General features: G+C 47.6%; 2 protein-coding genes across 2 annotated transcripts in view; both read right to left on the bottom strand.

Moving 5' to 3' along the window:
- Positions 1 to 13,792, bottom strand: part of LOC309891101 (olfactory receptor 14A16-like) — a gene marked incomplete at both ends in the record, with an annotated part of 34,963 nt that extends 21,171 nt beyond the window's left edge. Inside the window, one exon of the mRNA XM_082785483.1 lies at positions 13,499 to 13,792. Within this exon, the coding sequence (XP_082641609.1) occupies positions 13,499 to 13,792 (294 nt within the window). The remainder of the gene's footprint in view (positions 1 to 13,498) is intronic.
- On the bottom strand, positions 7,533 to 8,482 carry LOC309891005 (olfactory receptor 6E1-like; the record flags this gene model as incomplete). The annotated part of the gene is given in 2 exon segments (XM_082785402.1): positions 7,533 to 7,949; positions 7,952 to 8,482. Coding segments are annotated over 2 exon segments (948 nt in total).
- Positions 13,793 to 15,192: the final 1,400 nt, after the last annotated feature.

Raw genomic sequence — 15,192 nt, 5'->3', positions numbered from 1 at the left:
AAGCTCTCCTGCTCAGATGCCTACCTCAGAGAAGTTGGGCTTCTTATGTTTAGTGTCACTGTAGCATCTGGGTGCTTTGTTTTCCTTGTGCTGTCCTATGTGCAGATCTTCAGGGTCGTGCTGGAGATTACAACACATCAGGGTGTGCACAAAGCCTTTTCCACTTGTCTCTCTCACCTGGCCGTGGTCTCCTTGTTTCTCAGCACTGCCTTTTTTGCCTACCTGAAGCCCCCCTCTGGGTCCTCCTCATCCATGAACCTTTTGCTGGCTGTTCTATACTCAGTAATGCCCCCAGCAGTGAACCCCCTCATCTACAGCATGAGGAACAAGGAGCTCGAGGATGCAATTTGGAAACTGATTTGGGGGATGCTTTTCAGTACTAATAAAGACCCCTTCCATCTCCACAAATGAATCCCAGTACTTCCCATTCTAGGCTTGTGTTTTTGTTGTTCTTATTATATTTTCACATTGTCAGTTTTACTACTTGTGCTTCTTGTGTTCTTACCTAAATATTTGGATTCTCCCCTCTGCTATGAATGAATAAACCTGTTCTGTCCCATATGGAAGCTGCATAAATGTGCTTCTAACACTGTGAGTGAGTCTCTGAAGACTCTCTCATAGCATCTCTGTAATAAAATAGAGTCACCACAGTGCAATGCCTCAAGCCTGGCCTTTCCTTTCCAAACCAGTGTCAAGATTAGGCCCAAAGAATTAATTGCTCCCCACAAGGGTCTGTTCCTACTTAAGTTCAGGAGAGAATGTCTCATTGTTGCATTCTGACTCAGGGGTCAAGGGACTGGACTGTGGAATTAGTGTGCATGACAATCCGGTGTTCTGAGGCCTTGCTGGTGTTTGTAATCCCTGCTCCTCAAGGTTACCTGGTGAGTGATCTACCTGGAAGGCTATCACTGCTCAGAGAAGATGATGACAGTGAACACCTCCAGAGGTCCTTTCTGACTCAGGGAAGAAAGGGCTAGACTGTGGAGTTAGAGTGTATAACCATGCTGTGTTTTGAGGCCTCTCTGCTGTTTGTAATCCCTGCTCCTCAAGGTTACACAGTGAGTGGTGTCATTCTCAAAATGAGTCTCTGCCCTTGGGAACCTGGAGTACAGCTGGTACAATGATACTACAGAAAAGTTCTCAGAGACATTGCAAGACATTCCAGAATGACTGAATCACAAATTGGTTGGAGTTGGAAAAAGTCTCTCCCCATATTACTTGTTCCCTTTAAGCACTGGAAGGCAAGAAGGTTCCCCCCAGAGTCTTCTCTTCTCTAGGCTCAACAAACCCAGCAGGCTCAGCTTGCCTTCACAGGAGAGGTGTTTCACTCCACTGATTATTGCTGTGGCTCTGCTCTGGTCCCACTCACTAAGTCCTATGTCCAAAATCTTATGTGTCTGTTGTGCTGGGGCTCTGGAGCTGGTTGCAGAACTCCAGGTGGGGTCTCACAAGAGCAGAGTAGAGAGGGAGAATCACCTCCCTCAACCTGCTGGTCACTCTGCTTTAGATGCAGCCCAGGATACTGTAGTCTTTTAGGGTTGCAAGTGGACATTCCTGACTCATGTTGAGCTTCTCTTCAACTAGAACCCTCAGGTCCTTCTCATCAGGACTACTCTTCATCAGGGCAGTGGCTTTCTCAAAGCCATGGTGCACACTGCCAGTACATTTTCCCTTCCCCTTTGCCAAGTCAATGCCCTGGACCAATTCTTCTGTGAAATTCCCCAGATCCTCAAGCTCTCCTGCTCAGATGTCTACCTCAGGGAAGTTGGGCTTGTTCTGATTAGTCTCTCTTTAGCTTCAGGATGTTTTATTTTTATTCTTTTCTCCCATGTGCAGATCATCAGATCAGTGCTGAGGATACCATCCAAGCAGGGACAGTACAAAGCTTTTTCCACGTGCTTCCCTCAACTGGCTGTGGTCTCCATCTTTTCCAGAACTGCCATATTTGCCTACATGAAGCCCCCTTCTGTCTCCTCCCCATCCCTGAACCTGGTGGTGACAGTTCTGTACTCAGTGGTACCTCCAGCAGTGAACCCTGTCATCTACAGCATGAGGAACCAGGAGCTTAAGGATGCACTGAAGAAGCTGAGTCAATCCGTAGTCCTTCAGCAACAATAAGCTGCCCATGTCTCTTCACAAGGGATTTCCAATTCATCTCAGGAAACTGGTGGTCTTTGTGCATTTTTTCTGTGATAATCTTGTTTGTCTGCCTTCACTCCACTTCTGCAGAGTGGCCTAAACCCACTCTTTTTGACCCAGAGACCCTTGTACCTGTGTCTAGTGTTATGGTACAGCTGGTTTCCCCTGTCACATCTCTTTAATAAAAGGGTATTTCCTCAGTGCTGGTGCCTGGACGTTGGGTTCTTCTTCCAATGTTATGGTCAGGAACAGGCCGAAGAAATTGTTTTATTATCAGGTGAACGTCATTGCTCTATGAAATTGCTCTCCATGGCTCTATGTCCAGGTGGAGGCCAGTGAGGAGTAGTGTCCTTCAGGGCCTGTCTTGAGACCAGTACTGTTTAATATTATTATCAGTGACATAGTGGGATCAAGTGCACCCTCAGCAACTTTGCCAATGACACCAAGCTGAGTGGTGCTGTTGATACAACAAAAGGAAGGGATGATATCTGTTTGGACCTGAGCAAGTTTGAGAAGTGGGCCCATGTGAATCTAAAGAGGTTCAACAAGTCCAAGTGCAAGGCATTGCACCTGGGCCAGGGCAATCCCAGACATGAGGACAGACTGGGAGCAGAAGTCCTTGAGAGCAGCCCTGCTGAGAAGGACTTGGGGGTTCTGTTGGACAAAAAGTTTGACATGAGCCAGCAGTGCATACTTGCAGCCCAGAAGCCAACTGCACCCCAGGCTCCATCAACAGAGGAGTGTCCAGCAGGATGAGGGAGGTGATTGCGTCCCTCTGCTCTGCCCTTGTGAGGCCTCATTTGGAGTGTAGGGTCCCCAACATGAAAAGGAAGTTGATCTGTTAGAGTGGGTCCAGAGGAGGTTCACATAGCTGATTAGAGGACTGGAGCACATCTCCAGTGAAGAAAGGCTGAGAGAGCTGGGGCTGTTCAGCCTGAAGAAAAGAAGGGTCCTGGGAGCCCTCAATGCAGCTTTTCAGTGCTTAAAAGAGTCTTATTGTGGTGGTTTTACCGTGCTGGGCAGCTAAACCCCACAACCGCTCTCTCACTCCCCCTCCTTTAGATGAGGAGGGGGAGAAGTAAAGCAAAGAACAACTCACGGGTTGAGATAAGGATAATTTAATTAAAGGGAAAAAATTATAATAATTAAATAAAGACTACCATGAACTAAACAATTTAACTAAGGGGAAATAAAAAGGGAAAGGGGAAAAGGGAGGGGAAAAGGAAAAATAAAAAGAAGGGAGGAAAACAAACAAACAAAATAAATGAAGGCTATATGGAAGTGCAGAGGAAAGAAATTACTCTCTACTTCCCACAAAAGAGCGATGATTGACCAAGTCCTTGAAGCAAGGCCTCAACGCACGCAGCCGGTGTTCGAGAGGAGGACCGACATTTTCACAACAAGAGCCCACCCCTCCCCTCTTCTTCCTGTTTCCACCTTTTATTGCTGAGTGTGACATCACATGGTATGGAATATCCCTTTGATTGGTTTAGGTCAGCTGCCCTAGTGATGTTTCTCTCCTCACTTTTTGCCCACCCCCTTGGAGGGTTAGAGAAAGGCCCAATGCTGTGCCACTGCTGCTCAGCAGTAGACACAACACTGGTGTGATAACACTGCTGTTCCAGCTACAAGTACAGAGTACGGCACTGTATGGGCTGCTGCCGGGAAAGTTAACATTCCAGCCAGACCCAGTACACTTATAAATAAGATAAAGAGTAACTTTTTGTTGGGCCAATAATGACAGAACAAGAGAGAATGGCTTTAAATCAGGCCCATTACTCTCCAGAGCATCACCACCAGCTCTGGGCATTTCATGGACCACAGGAAGGGGACAGGAGTGGCAGTTCCTGTCCTGCCAAAGGAAAACTCAGATATTGTCTGAGTTGTGTGTCCATGCTGGGTGAGGACTCACAGCAGGGCATTTGTGGTGCAGAGCCAGAGCTCGTGGACAGGAGTAACATGCAAGTGCAGGAGGCAGGTGGTCACTCTGGGCCATTGGTGGAATGATTAGCATGTGAAGATGGCCCAGGACATTTGTCATCCCCAGCCTCTAGCAATGGCTGTTCCTAGTACTGGCTGCTCACTCGGATTTATGGCTGGGGTTTGCTGCCAGGCCACTCCCATCCTCACCTTCAGCTCCCTGCCTGTGTGGGGGAATGGCCAACCCTGTCCAATGTCTTCCCTGGACCAGACACCTTCAGACCCCAGAGCAGGGATGTCTGTGAAACCTCCCGTGGGACATGGTCAGGGCAAGGCAGGCATCAGGCGCAGGGGGAAGGGGAGAGCTATAGAGAAAGGGAAGCAAGGGTTGCAGTGGGGATCATGCTTGGGGACCATTACCCACCCTGACCACACCCTTCCTGTGCTGTGCCTGAACAGTGGGGCCATGGAACCATGTGTGGGACAGAAAGGACAGGCTGGTGCAGGGATAGAGCCCAAGTTAGGGAGAAGTGTCTATCTGTCAGAGGGTATGAAGGCCCCTCAGAGTGACCTGGACAGGATGGATCAAAGGGCAGAGGCCAATGGGATGAGGTTCAACTTGGCTAAGTGCATCCTCATGCAACGCTACAGGCTTGTGGCAGAGTGTCTGGAAAGCTGTGCAGAGGAAAAAGATCTGGGGGTATTTGTTGATGCTCACCTGACCATGAGCCAGCAGTCTGCCCAGGTGGCCAAGAAGGCCAATGGCATCCTGCCTTGTGTCAGGAATAGTGCAGCCAGAAGCACCAGGGAGGTGATCATGATACTCTGCTCCGCTGAGGCCGCATCTTGAGTACTGTGTTCAGTTTTGGGCCCCTCACTACAAGAAGGACATTGAGGCCCTGCAACATATCCAGAGAAGAGCTACAAAGCTGGTGAAGGGTCTGGAACACAATTCTAATGAGGAGCAGCTGAGGGAACTGGGGTTGTTTAGTCTGCAGAAGAGGAGGCTCAGGGGAGACCTAATTGCTCTCTCCAGTTACCAAAAGGAAGCTGTGGGGAGCTGGGGGTCAGCCTCTTCTCCCAGATAACTACTGATAGGATTAGAGGGAATGGCCTCAGGTTGCTCCAGGGAGGTTTAGTTTGGAAATTAGAAGAAATTAGAATTTTCTTCTCAGAAAGAGTAGTCAGGCATTGGAATGGGTTGCCTAGGGAAGCGGTGGTGTCACCGTCCCTGGGGGGGGTTTTAAGGAGAGGTTGCACCTGGCACTTAGGGACATGATTTAGTGGGTGACATGGGTAGTATTGGCATCTTTGGACCAGATGACCTTGGAGGTCTATTCAAACTTAATTATTCTATGATTCTATTCTGCCCAGTTGCTGTACATGTATGAGCTTCAGGGAGTTAAAAAACTGCCCCATCTCCCAGAACTCTCATGAACTCCTTTACAGTATTTTTCTTTCCATGGTCTGTTTTTCTAAGACTTTTCCTGTGCAGATAGCCCTTAGATGCAGCATGGTCATGGCAGGCATTTCTTCTGCACTATGGGCCTGTGTCTTGGTTGTGGAGAAACTTTCCCAAGAGGTCCACCAACTCAAAGAGCATATACTTTCCTCGCTCTACATGTACGAACCAGTACCTCAGCTGTTAGGAGTAAGCATGCCTCTGCACAAGAAAGGGGTATGGAGGGTCCACACAACATACCACTCTGTGGTTTTACCCATGAAGGAGACATGAGAAAATGGGCTGGGAAATCTACCTCAACCCTAGAGGCATGGGGTATATAAGTTACAAGGAAAAAAGGGGGGGGGACGGGGGACGGGGGACGGGGAATGGCCCTTCCAGGAAAATTGCTGCTCCAATTTCCATGAATACTCTGACCAGAACTAGAGGTGCTCTGCCTCCAATCGGGTGGAGGGACAACTGAGTTTATTGGACTGTGTGGGTTCAATGGCCTGACACATCAGACCAACAGAAGTTTAAGGCTCTTGTGGACACCAGCGCACAGTGTACTGTAATGCCATCCAGCTATAAAGGAGCAGAACCCATTTTTATTTCTGGAGTGACAGGGGAATCCTGACAGTTAACTGTATTGGAGGCTGAAGCAGAGTTACATTAAGATGATGACCTTGCCCGGTCTCTTGGAGAACCCTTCTGTTGTGGGGTTGCTGAGGGTCAAAGAGCAGCAGATGCTGATCATTACCCCAGTGGTGCACAGGGAGCAATATTGCACTAACTGAGACTCCCTGATTCACATTCATGAGTTGGTTTATTGACTGGAGAGACAAGAAGTGATCAGCAAGACTTGCTCACCCTTTAATAGTCCCATATGGCTAGTGTGAATTCTTGACAAAAAGTGGAGACTAACAGTGGACTATCGTGGCCTGAATGAAATCATGCCACTACTGAGTGCTGCAGTGCTGGACGTGGTAGAACTCCAATATGAACTAGAATCAAAGCCAGACAAGAGGCATGCCACGACTGATATCACTAATGTGTTTTTCTCAATCCCTTTAGCAGCAGAGTGCAGTCCACAATGACACAGGACACGGGTGAATGCAGGCAGGCACACTCAGCATTCACACAAACACAAACAACACCAGCAGCATTATCCTGATTGCCTCTCTGGCTCACCAAGATGGAGGCCCATTAGTGGGAAATGCAAAGTGCTTGTGTGTGCAAATGCATGTGCATGTGCGTGTGTGCAAGGTAGATCCCTCCAGCAGCTGGGATCAGATACTCAGCTTGCCCAGGACAAGTTCCTGGCTCCCAGTCTGCCCAGATGAAGACAGTTGGACATATGAGCCCCCGTAGGCGCAGCCCCACTGTAGCTGCTGGCACACACCACCCCAATCTAACACACACTCACAAGGACACAGGCACACACACATTAAGTCCACACACTCCCATCTCTCCTGTTGCTGACTACAATGACACATGGGCCCTCTGATGCCCTGGTTCTAGCCCACTTACCCCTATGTATCATCATAGTGACCTACAGCCCTTGGCAGCAATCCCATTACTCCAAATGGTGATGTGGAAAGCTGCTGCCAATGATGCATCTGGATGGGTTTCTGCCTGGACAGTGGGGTGATAGCTCTCCCAAGGCAGTCCTGGAAGGAGCTGGGACAAGATCTTAGTTCCACAGGTGCCAGTGACTTGGATTCCCACCTGCCATTGTGCTTTGTGCTCTTCTGGGCTCATGCAGATGGGCTTTTGTTGAGCTGAGGGCTCTCCTGTGATGGGCCTGGAAGCAGTCAGAGCAGGGCATGAATTGAATTATTCATCCTGACATCATTTCCTTGGGCCTTCGTTTTGTGTACAGACGTGCTTCTTATCACACAGCCTAACACAATCCAGCAAGAACATAAACCTCTGGAGACATCTGCATATGGAGGTCACATGTATATGATGGTGGTATTACATAAGATATGACAGCAGAGAACTCAAATTGCTTTTCAGAAATGCATCATGATTAGGGGAAAAGCTGTGCTGTTGCACGGGCCATGGCTTCCTTCAGGGCCAGCATCACGGCCTTGTTTCTAAGACTGTAGATGAATGGGTTTAAGAATGGGTACAGGACAGTGTTCAGTAAAGCTACAATTCTGTTGGTCTCCAAAGAAACGTGATCTGAGGTGGGTGCGTAGAGAGCAATGCAGCTTCCATAGGCAATGGCCAAGGTGGTGAGATGGGAAGAGCACGTAGCAAAAGCTTTTCTCCTCGCAGAGGCTGCTGGCATTTGTAGAATACAGAAAAATATGCTTGTGTAAGATGCCAGAGTTAGACACAAGGAAGACAGCACGATAAACAATATGAAAACTGATTCTGTTTTCCAAAGCAGGGTGACATCAGAGCAAGACAGTTGGAATAAAGGGGTGGTGTCACAAAAAAAAAGTGCTGGATCTTGTTCAAAACACAGAAAGTGAGCTTGGAGAGCAGCACCAAGTGGTAACTCAAGAATGTGAAGCCCATGACCCAAACAGCAGCAACCAGCTGGATGCAGAGCCGATGCTTCATGATGGCAGCATAGCGCAAAGGCTGGCACATGGCAACATAACGGTCAAAGGACATGACAACAAGGAGAACAAACTCTGCAATACCTAGGGCAAAATAGAAGGAGGACTGGGCAAAGCATCCACCTACTGAGATAGTTCTCCTGCCAGAGCTCAGAATTACCAACAGTTTGGTGCTTGTGGAAGACATAAACCAGATTTCCAGGAATGCCAGATTGCCAATGAAATAGTACATGGGGGTTTGCAGGCGGCTATCCACACACACCAGGAAAATGATGGCTGCATTCCCCATCACCGTTGTCAGGTACATGAGTAGAAGGACCATGCAGAAAAATAGCTGTAGCCTTTGATCAAGCCCTGAGAAGCCTGTGAGGATGAATTCAGAAATGACAGTTCCATTGCCTACTCCCATGCCCTATTTCCATTCATCCTGCTGAGGCAAGAACATGGCAAAACCAAGTAAAATAATTTCATGGTGTGGATGGAAGGTTATCTCCTTCCTTCTCTCTTTCCTTGCTTGCAGGCTTCCTATACAACAGAGAGAGAAGGAGATTCTGTTGGACCTTCCTTACACTCTGCCTTTTCCATTTCATATATCATGCAGAGTCCTACAGGAATTTCTTGTCTTCTTTCCAACTTTGTCCATCAGCCACAAATTATTCTTTCTCAAGAACACAGGACTAATAAGGGGTTGTTAGCAATTGCACCCTGTTCCCGGGAAGGTCCTCATTTACTCAGAACAATTGCAAACACCCATTGTAACAATGTTTCGAAAGGAAATCTCATCTTCTGCACAAATATTTTCTATTTTGTAGATGCTAAACCATGAATTCAAATATGTATATTGGAAGTTATTCTCTCTCCTCTTCAGTACTTGCCTTTTTGGACTACCAGCAGCTGAGGATCCCCTGGTTTATTTCAGGACAAAGAAATTTCAGGTCTCTCTTTTGTAATGCTGTGATTTCTTCTTTGTCATCTTCCCTTATTTCTTTAGGAAAGAAGAAAAATGGGGACCAAGTGTAGCTTGCCTTTTTTAGTACTGTAAATTAAGGCCAAAATTCATTATGGTCCCACCAGGTCAGTAGAAACATCTATTACAATCTCATCTGACTTCTTTCTGCACTGAAAAGTAAATATATCCAGAATTACTCTTTGTTCTTACTATCAGACATTCTCAACTAAATGCCTTGCTTTTCTGAGAAGTGGAAAAATCTTGTCCTCTTCAAAAGCTTAAGGATAGTCCTTGTAGTACAAAGAGGAAGTGCCTAAAAAAAGCAAAGTGCCAAGTACTACTGTGTAGGCTTATATTTCACTTGACTAAAAGTCACATCCTTCAGGTTGAGCTATTTGACTTACTCTCATCCCATCAATGCTGAGAGAGAGAAGAGCATCTGAAAGAGATCCCTCACCTTTATTTTGCATGGCAGTTCTAGGCTGGGATGACCCAGACACGAGCACTTTTTCTTGCCTTCATTGATTGTTGGGGGATCCTCAGGAGAACAAGTTCTCACAGGCACCAGGAGTGAAGAAGGTTAAACTCATTACTCAAGTCTCTGATGATTGTAGTAAATTACTCTCCTCTGTAAATCAAAGTACTCCTCAAACAGGAAAACAAACAAAACTAAAACAAAAACCACAAGAGAAACTTGTTCAGCAAAGACAGACATTTTCTCCTTCACCTTTCCCTATGTGTTTAGACATAGAAAGGATCAGAGCAGATGACTGTAAAAAGTGACCACCTCAAAACACAAGGATGGGGGAGGAGATGATGGGTTTGAAGCAGTGAAGTAGTTTCTCCATGGGCTGTGTTGTCCCCTCAGGACCTGTCCCAGGGCAGAATGGGTGCACTTAGGCAGGAAAATGGAAAGTTCAGAAGCGGGGAGTTTTAAGGACTTTTAAGCATGGGGTTTGGGCTGGTCTTAGACCCCAAGTGCCCTGCCTTGCTCTTTGCCTCTAGACTGGCAAAGAGGAATCTGTGCACTGGCTTCATCTGGAAAACTTGTTGAGATTAACCCATTAGCTGTAATAGTTTTAGCAGAAGCTCAAGCCCAGTCACCAACAGCAATATGTTGTGGTTTAGCCCTGATGATCAGCTAAGCACTGAGGGGATCTGATCCAAGACTTTTTCCCATGCAATGAGGAAAAATAAGAATGGGAGGCAGTGACGGGAAACAAGTCTGGTCAGTCACGTTAATCATAAGATCACAAAAACATAGAAAGATTTGGTTTCCAAGGCACTTTAAAGATCAACCAGTTCTAACTGCCCTGCCATAGGCAGGGGCACCTTCCACCAGACCAGGTTGCTCAAAGCCCCATTAAGCCTGGCCTTGAATACTTCCAGGGATGGGGCACCCACAGCTCCTCTGGTCAACCTGTTACAGTGCCTCATCACCCTGAAAAATCAATTTTTTTCTGAATATCCAATCTAAAACTACCCTCTTTTAGTTTAAAAGCTACCTCTGTTCTGAATGGAAATGCAGGATGGGGAGAGCCAGTGGGCACAGTTGTTTGTGCTGGTGCTGCTAAGGACAAGAGATATAAACCCCAACTTGTCTCAGGAGCCTCACATTGAAATGTAGGTGCATGGGGTTCACATCCAAGCCTGGTACATGAACTCCTCATTCTGGTGGAGATGGTCAAGGAAGAGGAACACTGTTTTGCAAGCACCCAGCAAAGAAGTGCACATCATCTGTCCAAGTACATGTCTTTTCTACCTCCTGCAGCTACTGAAATGGGGGACAGTCACCTTTAAGGCCTATGTCATGCTTTTCTGATCCATGCAGAATTTTCAGATACCCAAAGGCATCAGAAATGGCCCCAGATACCAATGTCCAAGTTATTCCACCTGTTTTTATTCACAGACTCTCATCTGCATGGTATCTCTCCTCCAGCTGGACCCCTCTCTTCACATCTAATTCCTTTTCCAAGGAGCCCCCAGTGGGCTGTATCAGCTTAGTACTTTGGCAACTTGGTTGGCCATGTTGCGCCTGAGCTATTGCTCATGGTGGGGGTTAAGAGAATTTCCTTTCCTCTTCTTGTCTCACACCTGTCTTTCTCATCTGGAAGAAATCTCAGCTGATGAGCTACAGGCCTCAGGAAAAATTTTGTCTCTCTGTGAAACTCCAGAGAAATATCCTCATCAATCAAAGTTTTCATCAAGCAAGGATCTGTGTGGGTTGTGTTTGCTGGAAGTTGAGAAGCAGACAGTCCTGGAATTGTGATCTCTGGTGGGCTAAAGCAGTCCTGTGTTCCAGTTTTCCTCTGTGCTGAGGAAGGATGCTGCCAGCTGGAACTGAGCAAACCAGAACCTTGGTAAGGAAGTTTCTGAGACATGGGGCAGAGAAAGGAGTAAAAGTTTTATTTAATCATCCCTGAGTTTTGAAGGCACTTGATTTGATTAAGGTTCTCATTAAAAGTGCTGTTTATATATATATATATTTTTGTGTGAGGATATTGTTTGATATGTTCCAACAAAGATGTATGATGTTTTTCAATATACAAGAAAAACATGGTAATATATACATTATGTATACTCCTTGATGTTAGAATAAGGACTGGATATATAATTAAAAGCATAGATATGTTTATATACCTAAAGGTTTTCCTTAGGTTTATTCCATTCTTTAATGTTCCTTACCAGAAAAGGGAAGGGCTACTGGTGTCATCTACCTGGATGTCTATGAGGCTTTTGAAATGATCTCTCACAACTTTTTCGCTACTGAACTGGAGGAATATGGGCTTGATGGATTGACTGTTAGATGGAGAAAAGAATTAGTTAGATGGCCTCATCCAAAAAGTTGATACTCCTTGTGAGTCTATGGGCAGAGGTCCTGCCCCTCATGGCATAGTCAGTCAGCAGAAACAGAGCTCCTGGAAGAGAACTGCAGTTCACTGCAGTTCTCTGCAGTGCCCCCCTTGGGCAGTGGGGAATGGATGTCCCTGTGCTCCCCACAAGTTGTCCCCAAGCTGTTGGTGCTGCCTTGCAGAGCAAATAGGCTGTGGTGCTGTGGGGTGAATCTGCATGGCTGTGCTAGTCAAGGTGGGAAGCAGACTCAGCCAGGTCCAGATCACTGAGCTGGACCCTGTGAATTCCAGGTTCCTTGTGAATACCTGGCTTTAGTTCTTTCACTGTGGCTGAGCCCACAGTGGGAGATCTCTCACTTTCAGAGGGGCTGCAGTCAGTGCTCATGCCATGCTCCGCTGACCCTGGAGGTACCCTGGGCTCTGCAGGCAGCTCTAGATTCCCCTCCTGAAGGACATCATCTACAGGTCAGACGTGGGAACGGCCCTGGCTATGTAACGCAGTGACCATTTGCTGTCTCTGCTGTGAGCAGACACCCATGGGTGAGTCTTAAACCTAGCCCTTGGTCTCTGACAGGTCACAATGCAACAATGAGCCATTACCTCCGGAACAGAAGCAGGAACAGACTTTTGTAGGGAGCAATGATTTGGGCCTATTCTTGACGCTTGTTAGGCAAAGAAATCCCAGCCTTCAGGCATTTCATTGTGGTAATTCCGTTTTATTACAGGGGTGCTAGAAGAGAATATTGCTTAACTCACAGGGTTAGATGCACATTTATACAGCCTCCATATGGGACAGAACAGGTTCATTCATTCACTGCACTGATGAGAATCCTGGTATTTATGCAGGAACACGAGAAACCCAGGTAGAAAAACTGACAATGAGAAAAAAAATAAGTATCTATATAGCCACCTGCTAAAGACAACCAAAATATAAGTCTGGAAGTTGATGTACTGGCATTCATGATTGGAGAGTGAAGGGATCTTTATGAGTATTGAAAAACATCCCCCAAATCAATTTCCTAACAGCATCCTTCAGCTCCTTGTTCCTCATGCTGTAGATGAGGGGGTTCACTGCTGGATGCACCACTGAGTACAGAACTGCCAGCAAAAGATTCAGGGATGAGGAAGAAATGGAGCGGGGCTTCAGGTAGGCAAACATGACAGTGCTGATGAACAGGGAGACCACAGTGAGGTGAGGGAGGCATGTGGAAAAGGCTTTGTGCTGGCCCTGCTCTGAGGGCATCCTCAGAACAGTCCTGAGGATCTGCACATAGGACAGCACAAGGAAAACAAAACATCCAATACCTGAACAGAAGCAAAACATTATGAACCCAAGTTCTCTGAGGTAGGCATCTGAACAGGAGAGCTTAAGGATCTGGGGAAGTTCACAGAAGAACTGGTCCAGGGCATTGCCTTGGCAGAATGAAAGGGAAAATGTATTGGCAGTGTGCACCAAAGCACTGAGAACACCAGCACCCCAGACAACAACTGCCATGTTGACACAAGTTCTGCTGGCCATTACGGTCATATAGTGCAGGGGCTGGCAGATGGCAACGTAGCGGTCATAGGCCATGATGGTGAGAAGGTAAAACTCTGCTGTGACAAAGAAAACAAACATAAAGACTTGGGTAGCACATCCCAAGTAGGAAACATCCTTGGTGTCCCAGAGGGAGTTGGCCATGGCTTTGGGAACAGTGGTGGTAATAGTGCCCAGGTCAAGGAGGGCGAGTTTGAGGAGGAAGAAGTACATGGGGGTGTGGAGGCGGTGGTCGCAGGCTACGGCTGTGATGATGAGGCCATTGCCCAGGACGGCAGCCAGGTAGATGCCCAGAAAGAGCGCGAAGTGCAGGAGCTGCAGCTCCCGTGTGTCTGCGAATGGCAGCAGGAGGAACTCAGTGGGGAAGCTGCTGTTGGACATTTGCTACCTCTGGCCATGTGGACCTGTAGATGGAGGAAGAGACAGAGACAAGTTAGAGAGATTTCTCTGAGCCTCATTCACACAAATCACCATTCCCTGAGCTGAATGAGGAATGAATCCACTCATCCTCCAACCCTTCCAACTGAATGACGGTGTGCCTGACTGTTTCAAATGGACCTTGGGCACCTTGTTCACAAGAAGACACCCTCAGGGCAGGGCCCCAGCAGTCAATGTCAGAATAGAATCTTACACCCACCTGCACCCCAGACAAAGAGTATAGGAGAATCACAGACAGGTGAACAAATAATAAAGAATACAACAATGCTCCAATCTGCTGACAAAGGAAAATGTAGATGGGCATGCAGGGAAGCCTTCACATTACCAAGCTTGCATGCCACCTATGGAAGTGACACTGTGGGGCAGGTACTCTCAGCCTTATTGTTGTCTATCACCTTGCAGGACACAGGCTCCTCTCCTCTTCTGGATGTCCAGCTGAGGAGAAGGTGGCTCAATCATAAAGAGCAGGGAGTTGCTGCAGAGAAAGTGCCTGCACTGCGGACCTGGCAGGGACTGTCTGAATCCTCCTTCCCTTGGTGTTTTGGGCAGCAGCTCCCTCTCCCTCCCTGCCTTGGTCTCTGCTGCCTGGAGCTGTCCCTGCTGGCAGCTGCTTCCCTGTCCCCACATCTCCTCCCTGCCATTGATCCCAGACCCTGTCCAACCCATTTTTGTGCTCGGCTCTGCCCTGCAGACACCTCCTGTCCCAGGGCACTTTTCAGGGACAACTCCCCATATTGTGTGGCTAAGGAACAGGTCTGACCTAACAGGAGGTAACTAGAACTGGTGACTCAGTGACTTCATAATAATGTAAAAATAAATTCCCATCTCGTACTGCCATCCAGCAAAGCAAGAGGAGAAATCACAAAGCACAAAATCATTCTCTTCAAGTATTCCTTGCTCTGATGTCTCAGTTGAAGATTCCCCTCTGACATGGACTGCAGGTGCTGTGGAGCTCTGGGCAGCAGCAGGAGCCTGCCCTTCCCTGTCCTGCTGGGGGTGTTCCTAACACCCACAAATTCTCACTGCTGTGCCCTGGGAAGTTCCCTGGGCATGCTGAGTGCTGAGCCTGGCAGGCAGCAGAGGCCCTGCCCTGACACACAGCCCCTGGGGCACAGCAGGGACCCTGCTCTGCACCACAGACCTGGGCTCCCCTGACTGCACCCTGGCTGCACAGGCTGCAGCTGGCCCCATGAGAAGGAACCCTCATATCCTGTCCCTCTGACATCTGTGTCTGGTAAACCCTGCTCTGAACCATGTCATTCATACAGTAGAGATAGTAGAAAGTCCTCCTGAAAAATCCCATAGGATGTGGGATTTGCCATCAAATCTGGGGATGGCACCAG

The sequence above is a fragment of the Aythya marila genome (assembly GCF_965140915.1).
Source record: "Aythya marila genome assembly, contig: HAP1_HAP1_SCAFFOLD_154, whole genome shotgun sequence".
In the NCBI taxonomy this organism is placed as follows: domain Eukaryota; kingdom Metazoa; phylum Chordata; class Aves; order Anseriformes; family Anatidae; genus Aythya; species Aythya marila.
The sequence above is the reverse complement of the archived record's forward strand: the minus strand, read 5'-3'. Positions and strand labels throughout refer to the sequence as shown.